Source organism: Hypanus sabinus, chromosome 7 (genome assembly GCF_030144855.1).
Source record: "Hypanus sabinus isolate sHypSab1 chromosome 7, sHypSab1.hap1, whole genome shotgun sequence".
Lineage (NCBI taxonomy): Eukaryota > Metazoa > Chordata > Chondrichthyes > Myliobatiformes > Dasyatidae > Hypanus > Hypanus sabinus.
Genome location: NC_082712.1, coordinates 176,264,701 through 176,291,601, shown reverse-complemented (window position 1 = coordinate 176,291,601; position 26,901 = coordinate 176,264,701). Strand labels below are relative to the sequence as shown.

Sequence of the window (26,901 nt, the reverse complement as noted above, 5' to 3'; positions counted from 1 at the left end):
CTCTGGACCCTTTCCAACACCAGCACATCCTTTAGTTAGACGAGGTGTTTGCTGAGTTCCTCCAGCATTATTTATTTTAATTTTGAAATACAGCGCGGTTATAGGTCCTTCTGGCCTAACGAACCCATGCAGTTCAATTACATCCTGTGTCCAAATAACCTACTAATTCATATGTCTTTGAAATGTGGGCGGAAACCCATGCGGTCACAGGGAGAACATACAAACTCCTTACAGTCAGAGGCAGGAATTGAACCTGCATCACTGGTGCTGAAAATCGATGCACTAGCCACTATGCTGCCGTGCCATCCACCTTCAGTGCACGTTGCTTTGTTATACAGACGAAACATGGCTTTGAGGCTGACCATTGAAGGCATGCATTCTTTAGCGCCTAAACTACTTGTGTCGTCACTTTGAGGTAGCTATGATCTTACACCTCTGTACATCTGTATGTCCTCCTCCCAATCTCCTCCACCTCATCCAGCCTTCATCCTTCAGAGATATCTGCTTCTATTCTTTCATAGAACATAACAGCACAGTCCAGGGCCTTTGGCCCAAAATGTTGTGCTGACATTTTAACCTGCTCCAAGATCAATCTAACCCTTCCCTCCAACATAACCCTCCATTTTTCTATCATCTACAGTATGTGTCTGAGAGTCTCTTAATTCTTCCTAATGTATCTGCCTCTACCCTCACCCTTGGCAGCTTGTTCCACACATCCACAACTCTTGAGTAAAAATCGCAACTCTGACACCTCACTTGCTCTTTTCTCCAATCAGCTTAATATTATGCCTCCTTTTATTTGTCATTTCTAGCCTGAGAAAAAGTCTCTATGACTGTCCACTCGATGATGCCTCTTATCATCTTGTACACCTCTTATCAAATCATCCCTCATCCTCTTTCATTCCAAAGAGCAAAGCTCTAGTTCGCTCAATCTATCCTCATTAGACATTCTCTCCAATCCAGGCAGCATCCTGGTAAATCTTTGCACCCTCTCTAAAGCTGTAAAGTTCAAAAGCTGCAGAGTAATGTTGCAGCTCAGTAAAACCCTGGTTAGACCACACTTGGAATATTGTGTTCAATTCTGGCCACCTCATTAATATCCCTAATGTACCGGCCTTTACCACCACCCCTGGCAGAACATTCAAGGCACCCACCATTCTGTGTTAGAAATTAACCTCTGACATCCTCCCCCAAACATTCCTCCACCCACCTTAAACAAACGTTCTCTGGTATTGGCCACCACCACCCTGGGAAAAAGGAGGTGGCTGTCCACTCTGTTTATGCCTCTAATAATCTCATAAACCTCTATCAAATTGCCTCTCATCCTCTGCTGTTCCAAAGAGAAAATCCCTAGCTCACTAAAACTTTCATCTAACATCAACCAGTCACCAAATCTGCAAGCAGCACGTTCCAGGCACCCAGCACTCGCTGTGTAAAAGAGCTTGCTTGCACATCATCTTTGAGCATGTCCCCTCTCATCTCAAATGCATGCCGTCGAGTATTAGACATTTTACCTTTGCGATAAAATTGGCTGTCTACTCTATCCATAATGTAATAACCCTCCATCAGGTCATCCAACAAGGATGTAATACTAAGGCTTTATAAGGTACTTGGAATATTGGGAGCAGAAAGATGTGCTGGCATTGGAGAGGGTCCAGAGGAGGGTTGTGAAGTGATTCCAGGAATGAAAGGGTTAACATATGAGAAACATTTTGATGGACCATTTAGAACAGAGATTAGGAGGATTCACCAGAGGACAGTGAATCTGTGGAATTCATTGCCACAGATGGTTGTGGAAGCCAAGTCACTGGGTGTACTTAAAGCGGAGGTTGATAGGTTCTTGATTAGTAAGGGTGCCAAAGCTTACAGGGAGAAGAGAGGAGAATCGAATTGAAACGGATAATAAATCAGCCTAATTCTGCTCTCATGTTTAATGGTGCAAAATGGGTTATTAATTGAGGTGTATGCCTTTGATGTGCTCCGGGGGAGAGGAGCTACACAGTGAAAGGATGCATGGGTTTCCTCTCACAGTCCAAAGGCGTACCAGTTAGTAGACACAGTAGCCATTATAAATTGTCCTGTGATTAGGCTAGGGTTAAATAAATAGGTTGCTGGGCAGCGCAGCTCATTGTGTTGGAAGGACCTGTTCCACGTTGTATTTCTAAATCAAAGAAATGTATCTACGCCTCTCCAAATCTAATCAACTTCCATCGGGTCGCACCTCGGACTCTGCCACTCTAGTTCTTTCTGTGTTCTGAACCGATGCACTTACAACAAGGCCACCGTGGACTCCGCTCCCTCGGAGGTTTGGTGCGTACTCCGCGAGATCGACCGACCTCAGCCACTCCATCACGCGGTGGTTGGACCACTGAACCACATCGGATGGCGTGGTGTGATTCTAGACGCAGCCCAGAAGAAAACAGAGCGTTTTACAAAAGCAATAGCAATGTCCCTCGAACTACATCTCAGAGCTCCAATATTTTGTCCCACTTCAGAATCAGGTTGATATCTCTGACATAAGTCATGGGATGTTTTGTTTTGAAGTAGTAGTACATTTCATTACATTAAAAGCACTATAGACTTATAAAAATAAATAATGCAAAAGACCAGGTGGTGGGATGGAGATACGTCTCTACCAAAGGAGGTCCCTCCGCTGGCCTGCAGATCACTCATCTTGTACACACTGCCCAAAAGGCAGCAATGGCAAACCACTTCTGTAGAAAAATTTGCCGAGAACAATCACGGTCACCCACGTCATACAACACAGCACATGATGTTGAGTGCAAAAAGCCAGATATGAGATAATGTTCATGGACCATTCAGGTATCTGATGGTGGAAGGGAAGAAGCTGTTCTTCGTGCTCCTGTACCTCCTCCCTGATGGTAGTAATGAGAAGAGGGCATGTCCTGAGTGATGAGGATTACCACCTTCTTGAGACATTGCCTTTTGAAGATGGAGGTGAGGCCAATGCTTGTGATGAAGCTGAGTGAGTCTACAACCCTCTGATAATGCCACATATGGTGAAGGTCTTTAATAATTGGGTTCCTTCTTGCACAAATTATGTATAATTTATGTTAAGTTTATGTTTTTCTTGTGAATGCAGTCTATCTGATGCACTGGGTCCACAATGCTGCGGCAAGTCAACTCTTCATTGCACCTGTGCACACATGGGGTTGTGAATATGGCAATAAACTCAACTTTGAAATGTTCACCAGCCTGTGATGTTTATTTCCATGCAGAATTAACATCTGTGGACTTTATGGTGTTGGCTGAGGGATTAAATTTGTGCAGAATTCCAGTGAGAATTTCTCTGCTCTTCCAATTGTGCTTCCACATTCTTTCATACCCTTTAGAGGAGTGAGCAGGACTTCTTTTTTATCCCACTTCCAAACTGGCCATAAACACAAGAGATTCTGCAGTTGCTGGAAATTCAGAGCACCACAAACAAAATGCTGGAGGAATTCAACAGCTCAGGCAGCATCAATGGAAAGGAATAAACAGTCGACGGTTTGGGCTGACCCTTCATCGGGACTGGAAAAGAAGGGGGAAGACGCCAGAATACACAGGTGGGGTGGGGGAGAAGGAGGACTAGCTAGCTATAAGGTGATAGGTGAAACCAAGTGGGTAGGAAATGTAAAGGGCTCAAGAGAAAGGAATCTGATAAAGGAGAGTGGACCACCATAGGAGAAAGGGAAGGTGGAGGGACACCGGGGGAGGTGATAGGTAGGTAAGAAGAGGTAAGAGACCAGAGTGAGGAATAGAAGATGAGGAAAGGGGGAGGGTTTTTTTTTAGTAATTGGAATGAGAAATTAATATTAGAGACTACCCCCGGATGGAATATGAGGTGTTGGTCAGCCTTCTCCCTAAAATGGACTTGGGAAAACGGTGGAGAAGATCTTGAACCCAAGATCCTCTGGCTCAGAAGCAGAAGTCTTCCCCATTGAACAGAACATCATGTGTTTGGCACACCCCAGCCTGGGTGAAACTCTGTCAGGCTGTGCTAGTGATTCCAATAGGTTTACTGGACAGTGTAGAGACTGGAGGAGGTGTGGTGGAATCCAACAGGGTATTTATAATCAAGGGGTGAAGATGGATCAAATGGATGGAAACTGTGTTTATCAGAAGGGTCAAGTGCGTATACCTCTTCTGGAGGTTAAAGAAATTCCATATGTCTCCATCGATCCTCCCGATTTTAATTTCTGTACCCTAGAGAGATTCCTTTTGGGATGCATCACAGATTGGTACGACAACCACTTTGCCCACGACTGCAAGAAACTGCAGAGAGTTGTGGACACAACGTAGTTCATAGCCTGCCTCCCTCCATAGACTGCCTACACATCCCACTCCCTCAGTAAAGCAGCCAGCCAACCCTGGTTACACTACCTTCTAACCCTCCCATCGGGCAGAAGATATAAAAGCCTGAAAGCATGTACCACCAGGTTCAAGAACAACTTCTATCCCACTGTTATAAGACAACTAAATATGTCCCTAATATGATAAGACAGCCTCATAGCTTCAAAATTTAACTTATGAATTTGCAGTTCTCTGCACTTTCTCTGTAACTGTTACACTTTATTCTGCATTGTTAATGTTTTCCCTTGTTCTACCTCAATGCTCTGTGTAATGATCTGATCTGAATGAACAGAATGTAAGACAAACTTTACACTGTATCTCCATAAATGTGACAATTGTAAACCAAAACCAGTTCAGAATGAGGTCCTTCAGTTGTGCATCTCATTGACCCTGGATATCAGGTCAATGGAAACCCCCTTCGTCTCCATACCTCATTAGAAGGTCTACGTCGCAGGCAGTTGGGGTGGAACTTATTGGCGTGGAGCACGTGAATGGCACACTTAATGCTCAGATGATGCAGCTGGCTGGTGACCTTCAGGAACAAGAGGTCATTCTGCAAAAGAATGTAAGAGCTTCTCCATCAGTATTCTGTATTACGTAGACACGGAACATCAAACAATACAGTACAGTACAGGCCCTTCAGCCCACAATGTTGTGCTGACCTATATAAACCAACTCCAGGTTTAATCTCACCCTTTCCTCCCACATAGCCCTCCATTTTTCAATCTTCTATGTGCCTACTTAAGAATCTCTTAAATCTCCCAAACGTATCTGCCTCTACCACCATCCCTGGCAGTGTGTTCCACACACCCACCACTCTCAGTGTAAAAATCCTACCTCTGACATCCAGCCAATATTTTCCTTTATTCACTTAAATTAGATGTCATCTGGTATTGGCCATCATTCCCTGGAGCACAGGAGGATGAGGGGGATTTGATAGAGGTATACTGTACAACATTGGGTGGCAGAGTGGAGATCTAGAGGTGGCAGATCTCTACTAAAGGTGATGTATGGCACTCCTTTCCTCTGCTAGCCTGCAGGTCACTCTTGGGCAAGGTGTCACACCTGTTTATCCCCCTCCCCCCTGATCAGGGTCACATGAAGCCATGGGAGCAGGTGGTGGATGGTCGTTTGAGCAGCCGGTACACATCACAAGCCCTGGTTATGTGACCACTGACACCAGGCAGACAATCTCTGAAGAGTATTGATAATGACTGGGGTCACTGATCTTGTAAAGCCACTGCCTAGAAGGTGGCAATGGCAAACCACTTCTGTAGAAAAACTTGTCACAAACAATCATGGCAACAGAAAGATCACTGATTGCACATGTGATACAACACAACTCATAATGAAGGAATGATACAACGTTATGAGGGGCATAGGCAGGGAAAATGCAAGCAGACCTTTTTCCACTGAGGTTACAACTAGGCACTCTATCTACGCCTCTCATGATCTTATTATTGCAGGGGAGGCTAATATCCGGTAAATAGGGATATGGATTGTGCTAAAATGGTAACAGGGAACCACAAAGCCTCAAGGTAGAGGCATGGAATGCAACAGCGATGGCGTCCAAGTTACAAGACCTTCATTAATTATAGACAATAGACAATAGGTGCAGAAGTAGACCATTCAGCCCCTCGAGTCTGCACCGCCATTCTGAGATCATGGCTGATCATTCACTATCAATACCCAGTCCCTGCCTTGTCCCCATATCCCTTGATTCCCCTATCCATCAGATATCTATCCAGCTCCTTCTTGAAAGCATCCAGAGAATTGGCCTCCACCATCTTCCGAGGCAGTGCATTCCACACCTCCACAACTCTCTGGGAGAAGAAGCTCTTCCTCAACTCTGTTTTAAATAACTGACCTCTTATTCTCAATCCATGCCCTCTGGTACTGGACTCTCCCAACATCTGGAACATATTTCCTGCCTCAATCCTATCAAATCCTTTAATTATCTTAAACGTTTCAATCAGATCCCTCAATCTCCTCAATTCCAGTGTGTACAAGCCCAATCTCTCCAATCTCTCTGCGTAAGACTGCCCTGCCATCCCAGGAATCAACCTAGTGAATCTACGCTGCACTTCCTCAATTGCCAGAATGTCTTTCCTTAAACCTGGAGACCAAAACTGTACACAATATTCCAGGTGTGGTCTCACCAGGGCCCTGTACAAATGCAAAAGGACATCCTTGCTCTTGTACTCAATTCCCCTTGTAATAAAGGCCAACATTCCATTTGCCCTCTTCACTGCCTGTTGCACTTGCTCATTCACCTTCATTGACCGATGAACTAGGATTCCTAGGTCTCTTTGCATTTCTCCCTTACCTAACTCGACACCGTTCAGACAATACTCTGCCCTCTTGTTCCTGCTTCCAAAGTGGATAACTTCACATTTATTCACATTGAATGACATCTGCCAAGTATCTGCCCACTCACTCAGCCTATCCAAGTCTCCCTGTATTCTCCTAACGTCCTCTTCGCATGTCACACTGCCACCCAGTTTAGTATCGTCAGCAAACTTGCTGATATAGTTTTCAATGCCCTCATCTAAATCATTGACATAAATCGTAAAGAGCTGTGGTCCCAATACAGAGCCCTGTGGTACCCCACTAGTCACCTCCAGCCAGTCTGAGAAACACCCATTCACTGCTACCCTTTGCTTTCTGTCAACCAGTTTTCTATCCATGTTGAAACCCTGCCCCCAATGCCATGAGCTCTGATTTTACTCACCAATCTCCTATGTGGCACCTTATTGAATGCCTTCTGAAAATCTAGGTACACAACATCTACTGGCTTACCCTCGTCTAACATCCTTGTTACACCCTCAAAAAACTCCAACAGATTAGTCAAGCATGATTTGCCCTTGGTAAATCCATGCTGGCTCGGTCTAATCCTATTTCTGTCATCTAGATGTGCCACTATTTCGTCCTTAATAATGGACTCAAGCATCTTCCCCACGACTGACGTTAGGCTAACAGGGCGACAGTTCTCCGTTTTCTCCTTCCCTCCCTTCTTGAAAAGTGGGACAACATTAGCCACTCTCCAATCTTCAGGAACTGATCCTGAATCTAAGGAACATTGGAAAATGATTACCAATGCATCCGCAATTTCCTGAGCCACCTCTTTTAGAACCCTCAGATGCAGACCATCTGGACCCGGGGATTTATTAGCCTTCAGTCCTACCAGTCTACTCATCACAGTTTCTTTCCTAATGTCCTAATTATGCTAGAGTGTGGACCTGCTGTTGTGATAGAAAATTGGATTTTGTGTTAGAATAGATGCTCATTTTATTCTGATTTGTTACTTAAGCCTTCGTGTATCCACTATTGTTCCCAGATTGAAGTTTTACTGGTAATTGCATCCACTGCGAATGTAAAAGCTGTACCAAGTTCATGCTCTGGCAGGCCTCCTGGTGCACAGATTTTTAAATCACCTGTGACTTCAAACACCGTCACTGTGTGATCCTTCCATTTGCTCCTACGCTTCCATACCTCTATCATCCGATGTTGCTTTGAAGAGAAAAGCCCTAGCTCGCTCAACTTGATGATCAAATGTTGACGCTACGTTGCCCAGGATCCTGGAGTTTACAGTGGGAATGTCAGGGCAGGTTCTGACCCAGTGAACTCACCACAGTGAGGTACTGCAGCATCCGACCGTCCACTCTGCCCTCAGTAAACTGGTCCTTGTACTGAGGCAAGCCGATGTCATCCAGCCAACCTGAGAGGGACAGAGATTGGAAACAGAGGTGAACCAGCAACTGGGACCAGCGAGATTACTGCTGCTTTCCTTTTACAGATCCACCATAGAAAAGAAACCTATCCATATGCATCATGGTCTGGTTCAGCAACTTGAGTTCCAATGGCCCCACCAAACTGCACAGGGTTGTGGACACAACTCAGCACATCACAGAAGCCGGCCTACCCTCCACGAACTCTACACTTCTCACTACCTCAGTCAAGCAGCCAGCATGATCAAAGGCCCCACCCACCTCAGACATTCTCTCTCCTCCCCTCTCCCATCGGGCAGAAGATACAAAAGCCTGAAGGCAAGAACCACAAGGCTCGAGGACGGTTCCTACTCCACTGTTATGGGACTATTTTCGTGCAGGCATACTCAATAAATCCATAAGAAGAAAATAACCATAATGGAATCAATGACCTCACAGTCTACCTCATTATAATCTTACATTTTATTGTCTACCTGCACTGAACTTTCTTGTAACTGTTAAACTTTACTCTGCATTCTGTTATTATTTCACCTTGTTCTGTCTCAACGAACTGTGTAATGATCTCATCTGTATGAACAGTATGCAAGGCAAACTTTTATTTATCCGTTTGGAGATATAGTGCCTCCTTCGTGACGTGCTGCCCAGCAACCTACCTATTTAATGATGGTGATGGTGATGATGTTGACTCGAGCCTGAGGCCAGCGTTGGGCATTTTCATGCCTATTTAACCCTAGCCTAATCGCAGGCCAATTTACAATGAACAATTATCCTACTAGCACAGGGAAGATGTAAAAAACACCTTAGAGAGGACACTGGAATTGAACTCTGAACTCCAGTGGCCCGAGGGGTAACAGAGTTATGCCAGTCACCACAGATGGCCCAAGGTTGAAATGTCTGATACCAAGAGGCAAGCATTTAATGTGAGAAAAGCTATATTCAAAGGAAATGGTATGTTTTTCATTTATGGATAAAACAGGGCAATGGGTCATTCCACCCCAATGAGCCTATGCTGCTCAATTACACCCATGTGAGTATTTGACTAACCCATACATCTTTGGAATGTGGGAGGAAACAATCTCCTACCAGCCTGTCTCTCACATCTCCCCACTCCTCTTTTTACTGATCAGTCCCAATACGAGGCCCAACGATAGTGATGCAGTTAGAACATAAGCCATTATATCCTTCTTCAAGTAAGGAGATCAGAACTGCACACAGTTCTCCAGGTGCAGCCTCACCAGTACCCTGTATAGTTGCAGCATGACCTTGCTGCTCTTAAATTCAATCCCACGAGCAGTGAAGGCCAACATTCCATTTGCCTTCTTGATAGCCTGCTGCACCTGCAAACCAACCTTCTGTGATTCATGCACAAGCACTCCCAAGTCCCTCTGCACAGCAGCATGCTGCAATTTTTTACTGTTTAAATAATAATCTGCTCTTTCATTTTTCCTTCCAAAATGGATGACCTCACATTTACAAACATTGTACTCCATCTGCCAGACCCTCGCCCACTCACTTAATCCATCTATATCTCTCTGCAGATTCTGAGTATCTTCTGCACAATTTGCTTTTCCACTCAAAGTAGTATCATCAGCAAACTTAGATATACTACACTTGGTCCCCTCTTCTAGATCATTAATATATATCATGAACACTTGTGGGCCGAGAACTGATCCCTGTGGCACACCACCCACTACTGATTGTCAACCAGAGTAACACCCATGAATCCCAATTCTCTGCTTTCTATGAGTTAACCAATCCTCTATTCATGCTAATACATCACCCCCAACTCTATGCATTCTTATCTAATGGATAAGTCTTTTATGTGGCACCTTGATGAATGCCTTCTGGAAATCCAAGTAAGTAATGTTGATCTGTTCCCCTCTATCCACTGAACTCATTATATCTTCAAAGAACGCCAGTAAGTTTGTCAAACAGGACCTGCCCTTGCTGAATCCATGCTGCATCTGCCTGATGGATCCATTTCTTTCCAGATGCCTTGCTATTTCTTCTTTAATGACAGCTTCAAGCATTTTCCCCAACTGCTGATGTTAAACTAATTGGCCTATAGGTACCTGCCTTTTGCCTATGTCCTTTTTTGAACAGTGGTGTGACATTCACTGTCTTCAAATCCACCAGGACTTGCCCAGAGTCCAGAGAACTTTGGTAAATTATCACCAAAGCCTCTACTATAACTTGTTATTTCTTTCAGTACCCTGGCTTGCATTTCATCAGTACCAGGGGACTTATCTGTCTTCAGGCCCACAAGTTTGCTCACCGCAGGCTCTTTAGTGATAGCTATTGTATTGAAGCCCTCACCTCCCATTGCACCATAACATCTCTCTTTGGCAAGTTAGATGTGTCTTCACTGTGAAGATTAACACAAAATAGTCATTCAAAGCTCGGCCATTTTCTCATTACCCAATATCAATTCTCCCTTCTCGTCCTCCAAGGGACCTACATTTACTTTAGCCACCCTTTTTTTCTTTATATAATTATAAAAACTTTTACTATCCACTTCTATATTTTGTGCTGGTTTATTTTCATAATCTAGCTTCCCTTTGTTTTATTGCTTGTTTAGTGGTACTTGGTTGCTTTTTAAAGTTTTCCCAATCTTCCAGTTTCCCACTACTTTTAGTGACTGTGTATGGATGAGCTTTTAATTTGATGCCTTCTTTTATTTCCTTAGTTATTCAAGGCTGGCTCTCCCCACCCTTACTGTCCTTGCTTTCAACTGGAATATACTTTCGTTAAGTATTGTGAAAAATCTCTTTGAAGGTCTTCCACTGTCTCCACCATATAGCCCGTGTTCCCCGTCTACACTAGCCAAATCCTCCCTCATCCTATTGTAGTCTCCATTGTTTAGGCATAATACACTGGTTTTAGATTGAACTAGTGCACCCCCATTTGTATGAGAAATTCAATCACACTGTGGCCACTCTTTCCAAGATGATCCCTGATTTTACCTGTCTCATTACTCAGGACTAGATCTAAGATAGCACGTTCCCTTGTAGTTTCAGTAACGCGCTGTTCAGGAAAGCCATCGTGGATGGAGTCTATGAAGTCCTTCTCAAGACTGTCTCGACCAACTTGATTCACCCGATCTAAGTGCAAGTTAAAAGTCCCCCATGATAACTGCAGTTCCATTCCTACATGCCTCAGGTCTTTCTCTGTTTATTGCTGGTGCTTCTGTAATGTTATTATTCAGTGGCCGATAGACAACTCCCACCAATGGTTTTTTCCCTTTACTATTCCTAATCTCTACCCAGATGGATTCAACATTCTGCTCCTTAGATTTTATATCGTCACAGGTGGGATTTATATTAGAAAAAATATGTGCTAGTTTATCTTTTGACATATGCGCCCTGTGCGCTACCTTGAACTGAATCAAGGAGTGAGGGGCGAAAATAGATGAATTGTTAACTAAATGATAAATTTTATTCCATTGATCACCTGAAAGTGAGTCCTGGAGTTCCAATTCCCAAGCACGTTTAACCCTATCATTAGACATCATTCGTAAATTCATTAGCCGTTTATATATAACGGCTATCAATCCTTTTCGAAATGGTTTAAGCTGAAAGATAGCATCTATCATATTTGGTAAATGAGCAAATGGGTAATTCGGTAACAAATCGCGTAAAAAATTCTTGACTTGCAAATATCTAAAAATTCATGCATTAGATATATCATATTTATCCACTAGTTGCGAAAACGACATTAAACAATCCTCTAAAAACAAATCTAAAAAAGTTTTTATTCCCTTAGTTTTCCATGTTAAAAAGGCCTTATCCAAAATTGATGGTTTAAAAATAGTTAAGATGGATATTACTAGATAGAACAAAGTTACTTAAGTCAAAAAATCTGCGAAACTGAAACCAAATCTTAATGCATGTCGAACAATGGGACTAAGATCTTGTCTACCAACCCTAGAAAACAGAAAAGGAAGAGGAGCTGCCAGTAAAGAAGACAAAGAAAACCCCCTCACCGAGCTCTCCTCCAAATGTAACGGTGAAGGACAGTCCTGATTATCTATACCATGAATCCAGAAAGTAATATAACGAATATTAATTGCCCAGTAATAAAATCTAGTTTGGTAACGCCAAGCCTCCATCTTTATCTAGTGCTTATCTAGCGCATATTTTTTCTAGTATAAATCCCACCTGTGACAAATGCAACATTGAGGTGGTGGCTACCTTAACTCGTATGTTTTGGTCCTGTAGAAAGTTAATTTTTGGAGAGATGTTTTTAGAACATTATCAAAAGTCATAGGTTTGGACCTACAACCTAAGTCATTTACTGCAATCTTTGGGATTATTCCAAAGGAGGCAGGAAATGTTCCTGCTTCTGCTCAACGCATGATAGCTTTTTCAACTTTATTGGCGAGGAGAGCTATTCTGTTGTATTAGAAAGATCCCAATCCACCCACTGGTTTTCTTTGGCTCTCCTCCATTATGTCTTGTTTAAGTTTGGAGGAAATTAGAAGTCGGACGTTTGATACATTTTTAAAATTTGAGCAACTTGGCAACCTTTTATTCAATATTTTCATATGATCTAATTTTTCTTTTTTTAAACTTTTTTTAGGTAATTTTTTTTTCTTCTCCGCTAAGTTTTAGATTTGACCAGAAGTATTTTTTCCTTTTTTAAATTATATCCTCAAAATAGACTGCCCAGTCCCCCCCCTTTTTTTGTTTTAGGTTAGCTTAGTGGTTTTTTTTCTCCATAATAGAAATTTGGAGTCTTTTTTTTCTATGAATTGTTAAGAGGGGTCATGGTTCTTTTATTTATATTAGCTCAATATTACACTATACATGATTTTGACAGTGTCTATTCTTTTTTGTTTGTACTTTTATTGAAATATGTATTTGAGATAACTTCTCCTCTGACTTGTATTCATCCTTATTCTTTTAAATCAATAAAAAAAGAATGAAAGTGAGACGTTATAGCATCTCACACCATTGCCCTGATCTCACCTTTAATTAAGAGCGCTATCCCACCTCCCTTACCTTCCTGTCTATCCTTCCGTATTACCTGATATCCTCGGATATTTCATTCCCAATCCTCTCCACCCTGCAACCATGTTTCTGTAATGGCCACTAAATCATACCTCTTTGTACTGATTAGAGCCACAAGTTCACTGACCCTGTTTCGAATACAATGGGCATTCCAATGAAGTTCCCATTATACTCACTGTGGTTTTAAAATCTTGTAATCTTTTACCCTCTTGCACGCTGCTTTTCTTCACTCCACTCTTACTTTTCTCTTTTGTTTTTCTTTATCTTTATGCACACTTTTCTTTTTTACTTTATCTGTACTTCTCCAATCTGTTGAACTCACTCCCCTACTATTTAATTTAAAGCTCTATCCACAGCCCTAGTGTAACATTGTTATATCTCGGGCGTCAAAGTCTGACTTCAATCCCAGTGTCCTCTATAAGGAGTTTATATGTCCTTCACGTTGAATGTGTGGGTTTCCTCTGGGTGCTCCGGTTTCCTCCCACAGTCCAAAAATGTACTGGTTAGTAGGTTAAGTGGTCATTGTAAATTGTCCAGTGATTAAACTAGGGTTAAATTGGGGATTGCTGGCAAAATAGCATGGTGGGTTGCAAGGGCCTGTACCACACTATATTTCTAAATAAAAATAAATAAAACAAAAAATAACACAAAACATCAATAATTCCTCTCCTCCCACAGATGCTGCTAAACCTGCTGTGTATTTCAGCAGTTTTGTGTTGTGGTTCAAATCAGTCTCAGCTCTCCTGTGCTGAGACCCGGGATGGTGCTCGCATGGAGTTTGTAACAAAATGAGGGACATCACCGGCTGTTTTTTGGCCACTCAACACCCACAGTCAGCACTGACACTGCTGGGCAACACCAGATGAGATGTAACAACAGCAGCTCATAAAGGTGATGAATGGACTTGTAAATGAAACAACAATACCACATACCGAGCTGTGCAAATGACTTGGGCATGCAGAGTAGGTGTGTATGTACGTATGAGTGTGGGAGGGATGTGGCAGAGAAGGAATGCCAGGCTCGGGTGGGAGGTGTGTGGGTGCAGACACGCCCAGCACTGAGACTTCGGGCACGGTCATTTGATTCTATACAATTGGTTTATTGATCATTACAGAATGTTGCTCTGGTACATCCCACTCTCTCCCCTCTCCCTTCCCCCTTTCCCAACCCTGATTCCTCTCCCCTTGCCCCCTTCCTACTCTCAGACCACAACAGAGACTCGTTCCAGAGTCAGGTTTATCATCACTCACATCTGTCATGAAATTATTTTTTTTGTGGCAGCAGTACAGTGCGATACAGAAAATTACTACAGCACTGTGCAAAAGTCTTAGGTTCCCTGAATGTATATATGTGCCTAAGACTTTTGCCCAGTACGGTGGCTCTGGGTTTAATTCAGCTTCAGTCCAGTGGGAATATTCCTTTAGAGAAGTATAGTAGTGGAATGGTTAGTGTAATGCTGTTAAGGTGCCATCAACCCTGGTTCGCTTCCTGCCGCTCTCGGTAAGGAGTTTGTACGTTCTCCCTGTGACCTTGTGGGTACCCTCCAGGTGACTAGTTTTGTCCCACATTCCAAATGCATACAGTGTCAGGTTAATTGGCCACGTGTGCAATTGGGTGGCACAGCCTCAATGGGCCGAATGGTCTAATTCTGCTCCTATGTCTTATGTTCTTAGGGGTGGGTCTGTTACCATGTTGTATCTCTAGATCTAAAAATCTGTATCTTTAAATAAATGCAGAAGATTGTACAGATGCTGGAAATCTTGAGCAATACAGACACTTCTTCTGCCCTTTACTTCGTCCACCTATCACCCCCCCCCCATTTCTTACATCATCTCCCCTCCCCTACCTGGTCTCATCTATCACCTGCCAGCTTGTCCTCTTTCTGCTCCCCCACTCACCTTCCCCCTCACCTGGTCTCACCTGTCACCTGCCAGCCTGTACTACTTCCCTTCCCCCCCCTTCTTATTCTGGCTCTGCCCCTTCCTTTCCAGTCCTGATGAAGGGTCTCGGCCTGAAACACGACTGTATATTACTCTCCGTAGATGCTGTCTGACCTGCTGTTTCCTCTAGTGTTTTGTGTGTGTGTTGATCTAAATCTTTACTCTTCAGGACATCTGTAGAAGTTTGCTAGAGTCCTCAGTGGCAATAACAACTTCTCCTCAAACTCTGAATGAGACATATTGCCAGCGCCCTTCCTTGATCCACCAATCACCTACTGGTCCGTTTCTGCCTTCCCCTGCTCCTCTCCCGGTCCGGAGGGGGAAGCTCAAGCCTGTGAACTCTGACCGAACCGTGTCCAGTGCACACGTGTTCCACACTCACGTGTTACCCAAACGTGGTTCAGCTTCCCGGGGCTGTCGTTCTGACCGCTCTCCACTGCCTTCTGTAGTGCCTGGATCTTCTTCCTGTGCAGAGGGTGCTTGATTCCGAGTTCCTGTGTGCAAAATTATCACAAGAGAGAAAAAAACAATCAAAGGACACCTCCATACCATAAGGTGTAGGACCAGAATTAGGCAATTCAGCCCACTGAGTCTGCTCTGCCATTAAATCATTATCCCTTTCAACCTCATTCTCCTGTATTTACCCCATAACTCTTGACCCTCTGACTAATCAAGAACCTATCAACCTCCACTTTAAATATACCCAATGACTTGGCCTCCACATCTGCTTGTGACAATTAATTCCACAGACTCACCACTCTCTGGCTAAAGAAATACCTCTCACCTCCATTCTAAAGGGATATCTCTCTATTCCGAGGCTGTGCCTCTGGTCCTAGACTCCGCCACCATAGGAAACATCCTCTCCATGTCCATTCTATCTGGGCCTTTCAATATTTGATGGGTTTCTTCCCCAACCTCCACTCCAGTGAGTACAGGCCCAGAGCCACCAATGCTTTTCATTCGCTAACCCTTTCATTCCTGGGATCATTCTTTAGGGGTGGCATGCTAGTTTGGTGGCTAGTGTAACACTCTACAGTACACACGACCAGGGTTCAATTTGCACTGTTGTCTGTAAGGAGTTTGTACATTCTCTCTGCGATCACATGGGTTTCCTCTGGGTGCTCTGGTGTCCTCCCACATTCCAAAAGGCCTGTGGGTTACATGGGTGTAATTTGGAAGGGCTTGTTACTGTGCCATATCTCACTATAAAATTTTAAAAAGCTCCTTTGGACAGTCTGTAATGCTAGCAATTTTCTCCACAAACACTATCTTGGTCTTTCAAAAGCAAGACCTCCAACTCCACCCACACTGACAGACACACAAACAAGCAGGTAATGTAGCTAAGTCCCTGTGTCTTCCGCTTACCCTGCTCAGTGACGTCTTACCTTCTCCAGTTCTTGGGGTGTTGCTGCAAGTAATTTCTGTCCAGTACTGACCCACTGTCTGGCCAAAGCCACATACTGACTCAGGCCGGCATTCTCGAGCCAAGCACACACCTGCTCAGTTGTCCACTGCTGGAAAGGTTGGCTGGGATCCCTGGAAAGATATCATCATTAAACCCTGAATCAGGGGGTCATGGAACATTCTGGCAAAGAAACAGACCAGTAGCACTTTCTCCATTTCACTTTTGTCTAATTTCACTCCCAGACCTTTAACACCTCGTCCTGTTAAAAGATTTATTTAAAGAAATACTTCATTTGTCACATATACATCAAAATGCACGCACTTTACAGTATCATCGACTCTGGTTCAATTCCTGCTGCTGTTTGTACGTTTTCCCTGTGGCTGTGTGTGTTTCCTCCGGGCGCTCCACTTTCCTCGCACAGTCCAAAGACGTCCTGGTTAGCAGGTTAACTGGTCATTGTAAATCGTCCCACAATGAGGCTCGGGGTAAGTCGGGGGTTTCTGGGTGGTACAGCTCAAATGGCCAGAAGGGCCTGTTGCACATTACAATTCCAAATAAAATAAAATATAAAAGACATCAAAACATCGAGTGAAATGCACCTTTAGCATCGAGGACGTGCTGAGGGCACACCCATGCTTCTGGCACCAATATAACATGCCAACAACTTACCAACCCGTCCATCTGAGGAACGTGGGAGGAACCCGGAGACACTGGAGGAAACCACAGGGTAACGGGGAGAGCCCCATCAGGCAGCTGGGGGAATCGAACCACAATCTTACAGCTGGGGCTCTGAAGCTTAACGATGACTATTACACAAACATGCCATGCTTTCTCATTCCCAAACCTTTAACATCTCACCTGGTCTAATTCCACTCAGACTACCTGTCATCTAAAGACACATCACTTTCTGCCTGCACAGCCTCCAACCTGGCAGTGCGAGCAGCGAATTGTCCAACTCCCAGTCACTGCTGCTTGTCTGTCCTTTTGCCTCTCCCCCCCTGATCTACCTGGTCCTTGTCACTGCGTCTCTTTCTCCTCCTCCACCCTCTCCATCTGCCCATCACCCACACATCCCTCGGCGACCAGCTTGGTAGGACAGCTTAATTTTCAGCTCTGTTATCTGTGGTGGTGTGGAGTCTCTACCAAATCAGGCGCAAGGCAGGTGGCAGCAGGTGCTGAACAGTTGAATGAGTAGCTGGTGCAGATCACAAGTCCTGGTTGTGTGACCGCTGACGCCAGGTAGACAATTTCTGAATAGTACTGATAATGGCTGGGGACACCCATCTTGTAAAGACACTGCCCAGAAGGCAATGGCAAACCACTTCTACACAAAATAAAGACGACCATGATCACTAACATCATACGATGTGGCACATGGTGATATCTGCCTGTGATTAGTGACGTCAGTAATCACTTGATTCCACATGCACTGACCACAATGATCAACATAGCCACTGAGTGTATGTTCATGCTCCCCTGCTGCTGCACCCATCCACTTCAAGGTCTAATGTGTTGTGCATTCAGTTATGCCCTTCTGCACACTGCTGTTTCCATGTGCGGTTATTTGAATTACTGTCATCTTCCTGCCACCTGGAACCAGTCTGGTCTCTCTCATCGACAAGGTGCGTTCACTCACAGAACTGCCGCTCACTGGATTATTTTTGTTTACCTCACCATTCTGGGGAAACTCTACAGTGAAAATCTAGCAGATCATAACCATAACATGGTGACCATAACATGATCGAATTCCATATTCAATTAGAGGATGAGAGGGTTGGATCTCAAACAAGCGTACTGAGCTTAAATAAAGGAGACTATGATGGTATGAGAGCGGAATTGCTTAAGATGGATTGGGAAAATAGATTAAAGGGTAGATCGGTACTTGATCAGTGGTGTATATTTAAGGAGTTATTTTACAACTATCAAGAAAAATATATTCCAAAAAAAAGGGTGTAAAAGAAAAAATAGTTATCTGTGGCTAAGTAAAGAAATAAAGCCAAGTATATGACTAAAAAGAAAGTTATATAAGGTAGCTAAATCTAGTGGGAAGATTGAAGATCAAGAAACTTTTAAAGATCAGCAGCAAATAACAAAAAGATTGATTAAGAAGGGGAAGATAGATTATGAAAGTAAATTGGTGACAAACATAAAAGCAGATAGTAAGAGTTTTTATAGTTACATAAAAAGAAAAAGGGTGGCTAAAGTAAATGTTGGTCCCCTAGAAGATGAGACCGGGAAATTAATGGTAGGGGACATGGAGATGGTGGAAACGCTGAACAAATATTTTGTATCAGTTTTTACAGTAGAGGACACTCAAAATATCCCAACACTGGATAAACAGGGGGCTCTAGGGGGAGAGAAGCTAACTACGATTCAAATCACCAAGGAAATGGTACGATAAATTAATGGGACTGAAGGTGGATAAATCCCCTGGACCGGATGGCTTGCATCCTAGGGTCTTAAGGGAAGTGGCGGTCGGGATTGTGGATGCATTAGTGATAATTTTTCAAAACTCGCTGGACTCGGCAATGGTCCCGGCAGACTGGAAAAATGCTAATGTAACTCCTTTATTTAAAAAGGGCAATAGACAGAAGGCTGGGAATTATAGGCCAGTTAGCCTAACATCTGTGGTTGGCAAAATGTTGGAATCGATAATTAAGGAAACAGTAACAGGGCACTTGGATAAACATAGCTTAATAGGACAAAGTCAGCATGGCTTTACAAAAGGGAAGTCATGTTTGACAAATTTGTTGGAGTTCTTTGAGGACATAACATACAGGGTAAATAAAGGGGAACCAGTGGATGTGGTGTATTTGGACTTCCAAAAGGCATTTGACAAGGCGCCACACCAAAGATTATTACTTAAAGTAAAAAATCATGGGATTGGGGATAATATTCTGGCATGGGTGGAGGATTGGCTTTCTAACAGAAAACAGAGAGTTGGGATAAATGGTTTATTCTCAGACTGGCAGTTGGTGACTAGTGGTGTTCCGCAGGGGTTGGTGTTGGGCCCCCAACTCTTTACAATCTATATTAATGATTTGGAGAAAGGGACTAAGTGCAACGTATCGAAGTTTGCTGATGACACAAAGATGGGAGGGAGTGTAATGAGTGTGGAGGACATTGAAACCCTGCAGGGGGACATAGATAGGCTGAGTGATTGGGCAGACATTTGGCAGATGAAATATAATACTGACAAGTGTGAGGTCTTACACTTTGGCAGGAAAAATAATAGGGCAAGTTATTATCTAAATGGAGAGAAACTGGAAAGTGCTTCTGTGCAAAGGGATCTGGGGGTCCTGGTGCAGGAAACACAAAAAGTTAGTATGCAAGTGCAGCAGGTGGTCAAGAAGGCCAATGGAATGCTGGCTTTTATTGCTAGGGGGATGGAGTATAAGAACAGGGAGGTCTTACTGCAGTTGTACCGGGTATTGGTGAGACCACACCTGGAGTACTGCGTGCAGTTCTGGTGTCCATATTTAAGAAAGGACATACTGGCTCTCGAGGCAGTGCAGAGAAGGTTCACTAGGTTAATTCCGGGGATGGGTGGGTTGATGTATGATGAGAGGTTGAGTAGATTGGGACTCTGCTCATTGTAGTTCTGAAGAATGAGAGGCGATCTTATTGAAACATATAAGATTGTGAAGGGGCTTGATCGGGTGGATGCAGGGAGAATGTTCCCAATGATGGGTGAAACCAGGACTAGGGGGCATAATCTTAAAATAAGGGGATGCCGTTCCAGGACTGAGATGAGGAGAAATTTCTTCATTCAGAGGGTAGTGGGACTGTGGAATTTACTGCCCCAGAGAGCTGTGGAAGCTACTACAATCAATAAATTCCAAACGGAGATAGACATTTTCCTGGATAAAAATGGCATTAGGGGAGCGAGCAGGTAAGTGGACATGAGGCTAGGTTTAGATCAGCCATGTGATCTCCTGGGCCAGTTTTCGATAGCCTGGATGGGTCGGAGAGGAATTTTCCAGATTTTTTTTCTCCTCAATTGGCAAATCGTTTTTCTTTTCCCCGGGTGATCACGTGGGTTTGGGCGGGATGAATAATAAAATAAAATGGGCGGCATGGTGCCCTGTTGGTTGGCACTGTTGCCTTGTGGGATTCAGTGAAAACTAGAGTTAAGATTAGATCAGCCATGATCTTGTTGAATGGCGGAGCAGGCGTGAGGGGCCGATTGGCCTACTCCTGCTCCTATCTCTTATGTTCTTATCATTTGTTTCTGAGATACTCAAACCACCCCTTCTGGCACCAACAATCACTCCCCAGTCAAAGTAATTTAAGATTACATTTGATGTTCGTTCTGAACAAATGATCCTCTTGACCACATCTGCATTCTCTTATGCACTGAGTTGCTGCCACATGATTGGCTGATTAGATATTTGCATTAATGAGTGGGTGTAACCACAGGGAGGAACTAAATATCAGCTAATTATCGTAGGGTGTTGTAGGAAGCAGAGGGTGGCAGCTTGATTTTGGACCTGGAAACCCATGCCCTGCGGTGTTCTCCAGGGTGTCCGTGCTGGGCCATCGCTGTTTCTCATCTATATCATCGATTTGGACAGGAAGTTTGAGACAGTACAAGGGAAAACAAGAACTGAATAAACATTTCAGGCTGAGCCCCCTCATCAGGTCCGGAAAGGAAGGAGGCAGAAGCCAGAATAAGAAGGCGGCAGGAGGGAAGGAGGACAAGCCGGCAGGTGAGACCAGGCGAGGGGGGTGGTGGGTGGGTGTGAGAGGAGGGGTTGGAATAATGTGCACCATTGAGTATGTCTACATTGACCACTCTTGCAGGAAAGCAGCATCTAACCTCAAGGATGTTCACCATCTAGCCATACTCTCTCCTCACTGCTGCCGTCACACAAGAACCTCCAGACTCACACCAGAGGTTCAGGAACAGTTATTACTCCTCAGCCTCTTCAACCAGATGGGATAACTTCACTCGCCCAATCACTGAACCGTTTCTACAGTCCACAGACTCAATTTCAAGGACCCTTCATCTAATTTCTCAATTTTTATCACTTATTTATTGAAAATAATAATTTTTTTCTCTTCGGTATTTGCACAGATGGCTATTTTCTGTACTTTAGTATCATCCATCCTGTTGGGTGTGGTCTTCCATTGATTCTATTGTGCTTCTTGAATTTGAATCTCAGGGTTGTATATGGTGACACAAAGGTTCTTTCATAATAGAGTTACTTCGAACTTTGACTGTACATGATTACTAAGTTTGCACATGTTACTAAAATGTCTGTTGTAGTTGACAGTGAAGAGCTTCATCAGGATCCACAGAGGGATCTTAATCAGCTGGATAATTGGGCCAAGGAATGGTAAACGGAGTTGAATTCAGATAAATGCAGGGTGTTGCATTTTGGGAAGCAAGTGATGGCAGGACTTTTACAGTGAATGGAGGGGCTGTTGTGACTGTTGTAGATTAGAGTTCAAGGACAAGGTTTCCTGAAAGTGGTGAAGAAGGAATTTGACAAGCTGGCGTTCATTAGCTAGGGCATCAAAGGTTATAGGTAGAAGGCAGAAGAATGGATCAGTCATGTTCAAATTGGGTGGTGGGGTGGAGATGAGTCTCTACCAAAGAAGGGATAAGGTGTTCCTTCCCTCTGCTAGCCTGCAGGTTACTCTTGGACAAGGTGTAGCATCTGATTAACCCCCGATCAGGGTCATGTGAAACCATGGGAGCAGGTGGTGGATGGTTGTATTAGCAGCTGGTTTATATCATGCCCATAAGGCCATAAGACAAAGGAGCAGAATTAGGCCATCTGGCCCATCGAGTTTGCTCCGCCATTCAATCATGGCTGATACATTTTTTCATCTCTTCCTCAACCCCAGTTCCCGGCCTTCTCCCCATAACCTTTGATGCCATGTCCAATCAAGAACCTATCAATCTCTGCCTTAAATACATCCAACAACCTGGCCTCCACAGCTGGTTGTGGCAACAAATTCCACATATTCATCAGCCTTTGGCTAAAGAAATTTCTCCACATCTCTGTTTTGAAAGGGCGCCCCTCCATCCTGAGGCTGTGCCCTCTTCTCCTAGACTCTCCCACATCCTTACCACATCTACTCTGTCTAGGCCTTTCAACATTCAAAAGATTTCAATGAGATCTGCCCTCATCCTTCTGAATTCTAGCGAGTACAGACCCAGAGCCATCAAATATTCCTTGTATGATAACCTTTTCATTCCTGGAATCATCCTTGTGAACTTCCTCTGGATCCTTTCCAACGCCAGCACATCTTTTCTAAGATGAGGGGCCCAAAACTGTTCACAATACTCAAGGTGAGGCCTCACCAGCACCTTATACAGTATCAGCAACACATCCTTGCTCTTGTATTCTAGACCTCTTGAAATGAATACTAACAGGGCTTCCTCAGCACTGACTCAACCTGTAATTTAACTTTCAGGGTGCTCTGCACAAGGACTCCCAAGTCCCTCTGCAACTCAGATTTTTGGATTTTCACCCTGTTTAGAAAACAGTCCGCACGTTTATTTCTACTACCAAAGTGCATGACCATGTATTTTCCAACATGGTATTTCATTTGCCACTTTCTTGTCCATTCTCTTAATCTGACTAAGTCCTTCTGCATCCTACCTGTTTCCTCAACACTACCTGCCCCTCCAGCAATCTTTGTATCGTCTGCAAACTTGGCAACAAATCCATCTATTCCGTCATCTAAATCATTTATACACAGCATAAAAAGAAGTGGCCCCAACACTGACTTCTGTGGAGCACCACCAGTCACTGGCAGCCAACCAGAAAAGGATCCTTTTATTCCCACTTGCTGCCTCCTGGTTATACAACCACTGATGCCAGGCAGATAGTCTCTGAAGAGGATTGATAATGCCCGTGGTCACCCGACTTGTAAGGACACTGTCTAGAAGAAGGCAATGGCAAACCACTTCTGTAGAAAAATTTGCCAAGAACAATCATACTTAAGGATAGACCATGATTGCCCATGTCATACAATATGGCACATAACAATGATAATGATAATTGAATGGCAGAGCAAACCTGATGGGCCAAATGGCCTAATTCTGCTGCTATGTCTTATGGATTTTTTTCCCAAATCTGAATATTCAATGGCCACTTTACTTGGTATCTCCTGTACCTAATAAAATGGTGTATGTTTATGGTCTTTGCTGCTGTATCCCATACACTTCAAGATTTGACACTTGCATTCAGAGATGCTCTTCTGCACATCAGTATTGTAATGTGTAGTTATCTGACACTGTTACGTTCTGTCAGCTTGAACCAGTCTGGCCATTCTCCTGTCTCATTAACAAGGTGTTTTCACCCACAGAACTGCCGTTCACTGGATATTTTTTATTTCACACACCATTCTTTGCTAGAGACTGTTGTGCATGAAAACCCCAGGAGATCAACGGTTTCTGAGATACTCAAACCACCCTGTCTGGCACCAACATTCTTTCCATAGTCAATGTCACTTCCATCACATTTCTTCCCCATACTGATGTTTGGTTTGAACAACAACTGAACCTCTTGACCATGTCAGCAAGTTTTACACCTTGAGTTGCTGCAACATGATTGATTAGATATTTGCATTAACGAGCAGGTGTACCAAATAAAGTGGCACCGTGTATTTAAGCATAGACACCACATTCAAAAGCATTGTCCTCCCAGACTCTGCCGTGTGACTGGTAATGACCACCCCCTCCAACACTCACATCTGTGCAATGGAGAGTTCCCTCGACCTTGCCAAACAGGGTCCTGTGGTTGCTCGAAGGCCGCCTCTCTTGAATTCCAGTACACCCTCGTCATCATCCTGGAGTGAACTGGAGTGTGTCCTCCGTATTCTATGTCAGGGATGAGAGAAGGGAGATTACACAGTGTGGAAACAGTCTATTTACCCCAGTGAGTTCACAGTATGGAGTCATAGAAACAGGCCCATCAACAAACTGCCCACAGAATCAGTGGGGTCTCATTTCCCCTATTTGTGACATTTACCGGGAGTATCGTAGATAAAGGGCTTAAAACATTGTTGAAGATCCACCACACATCCCACAATCTCCCTGAGTCAGTAAGGAGGTGAACTAACCTATGCCAACTTGGTCCCATTTATCGTAATTACCAACAGTGAGGCACGAGTCATCCTGTCTGCAAACAGGGAGCTTCCCGATACAGGACAGTTAACCTCACGCTCCAATCAAACTGTGAAGATCTGACATACAAAAAAAAGTGCTGGAGATTTCAACTCACTTCCCCAGGAATTTCTTCAGCCCTTTGTTCTTTTTGTTTTCCGAGGAACTCGGAGGGAGCTGCTCTCCCTCAACAGTCGAGGAGAGAGGAGAGAGGTCGGAGGAGCTGACCGTGGAGTCAACGCTTATCTCTGTCTCCCCTAGAAGGGAAAACAGAGTTAGATATATAAATGATGCTGCTGTACACAGCAAGTCATTTATCCTGTAGCTCATCATTACATCTGGTAAAAGGTTTATTCTTTTTACATAAGACATTAAATTAAATTATTTATTCAAATACAGTGTGCATTAGGTCCTTCCAGCCCTTCAAGCCGTGCTGCCCAGCAACCCCCGATTAGTCCAATCATGGGACAATTGACAATCATCAATTAACCTACTGGCTAGTACATTTTTGGAACATGGGAGGAAACCAGAGCACCTGGAGGAAACCCACTCAGTCCCGGGGACAGTGTACAAACTCCAAATGAACCCAGGTCACCCGTAGTGTAAAGTGTTGTGCAAAACACTACACTGCCGTGCTGCCCAACAGTGCAGTGCAGGAAGCAGCCCATCAGACCACAATGTTTGCTGTGAACATGATGCCAAATTAAAATAAATCTCTCCTGCCTGCACATGATCCATATTCCTGTGTCTGTTCAACAGCCTCTTAAACACCTCCATCATATTTGACCCCATCACCACGGTAAGTATTTACCACACTCTGTGTAAAAACACTACCTGATCTCCCCACTGTCCAGTCCTCTAATCGCTGATAATGGGGCAATCAGAACGGAGCACAGTCCTTCACTCCCAGAAGTCACAGCCCTCGTTGCTCTAAACGTATCCTATTAAATAATTCTACAGTATCCAATGTTCAGGTCCGGCCTCCACTACATCAGTGAGACCTGGCACAGATTGGGGGACACTTTGTTAACACTTTTACTGCATCCATGCAAGAGACAGGACCTCCTGGTGACTACAAGCTTCAGTCTGACTTCCTGTTCCCATTCTGACTTGTCAGTCCACATTCTCCTCTACTGCCACGATGTGGCCACACTCAGGTTGGAGGAACAGCACCTCACATTCCGTCTGGGTAGCCTCCAACCTGATGGCATGAACATCGAATTTTCTAGCTTCTGATAATAGAGACTGGCCCCTCCCATAGGTGCTGCGCGCTCACTTAGTGCTGCCCTCCGGCGCTCGCTCAGCTGCCCTCTGGCACTCGCTCAGCTGCCCTCCAGCACTCAGCTGCCCTCCGGCGCTCGCTCAGCGCTGCCCTCCGGCGCTCGCTCAGTCCTACCCTCTGGCGCTCAGCTGCCCTTCGGCGCTCGCTCAGCGCTGCCCTCTGGCACTCAGCTACCCTCCGGCGCTCGCTCAGTGCTGCCCTCTGGCGCTCGCTCAGCGCTGCCCTCCGGCGCTCGCTCAGTGCTGCCCTCTGGCACTCAGCTGCCCTCCGGCGCTCACTCAGCGCTACCTTCCGGCGCTCGCTCAGTGCTGCCCTCTGCCACTCAGCTGCCCTCCGGCGCTCGCTCAGTGCTGCCCTCTGGCGCTCAGCTGCCCTCTGGCGCTCGCTCAGCGCTGCCCTCCGGCGCTCGCTCAGTGCTGCCCTCTGGCACTCAGCTGCCCTCCGGCGCTCACTCAGCGCTACCCTCCGGCGCTCGCTCAGTGCTGCCCTCTGGCGCTCAGCTGCCCTCTGCCACTCAGCTGCCCTCTGGCGCTCGCTCAGCGCTGCCCTCCGGCACTCAGCTGCCCTCCGGCGCTCACTCAGCGCTACCTTCCGGCGCTCGCTCAGTGCTGCCCTCTGCCACTCAGCTGCCCTCCGGCGCTCGCTCAGTGCTGCCCTCTGGCGCTCAGCTGCCCTCTGGCGCTCGCTCAGCGCTGCCCTCCGGCGCTCGCTCAGTGCTGCCCTCTGGCACTCAGCTGCCCTCCGGCGCTCACTCAGCGCTACCCTCCGGCGCTCGCTCAGTGCTGCCCTCTGGCGCTCAGCTGCCCTCTGCCACTCAGCTGCCCTCTGGCGCTCGCTCAGCGCTGCCCTCCGGCGCTCGCTCAGCGCTGCCCTCCGGCGCTCGCTCAGTGCTGCCCTCTGGCGCTCAGCTGCCCTCTGCCACTCAGCTGCCCTCCGGCGCTCGCTCAGTGCTGCCCTCTGGCGCTCAGCTGCCCTCTGCCACTCAGCTGCCCTCCGGCGCTCGCTCAGCGCTGCCCTCCGGCGCTCGCTCAGTGCTGCCCTCTGGCATTTGCTCAGTGGAAG

The 26,901-nt window shown here is 45.1% G+C and overlaps 1 protein-coding gene across 15 annotated transcripts in view; it reads right to left on the bottom strand.

The window, feature by feature from the left end:
* LOC132397417 (liprin-beta-2-like) overlaps positions 1-26,901 on the bottom strand; it is a 215,843-nt gene that overhangs the window by 4,022 nt on the left and 184,920 nt on the right. For all 15 annotated transcript variants that reach the window (XM_059976158.1, XM_059976160.1, XM_059976163.1 and 12 more), the window contains 7 exons: positions 24,676-24,814; positions 24,144-24,272; positions 16,416-16,566; positions 15,413-15,524; positions 7,983-8,071; positions 4,784-4,906; positions 2,273-2,398 (listed from right to left, as the gene is read on the bottom strand). In XM_059976158.1, coding sequence (XP_059832141.1) covers positions 2,273-2,398; positions 4,784-4,906; positions 7,983-8,071; positions 15,413-15,524; positions 16,416-16,566; positions 24,144-24,272; positions 24,676-24,814 — 869 coding nt within the window. The remainder of the gene's footprint in view (positions 1-2,272; positions 2,399-4,783; positions 4,907-7,982; positions 8,072-15,412; positions 15,525-16,415; positions 16,567-24,143; positions 24,273-24,675; positions 24,815-26,901) is intronic.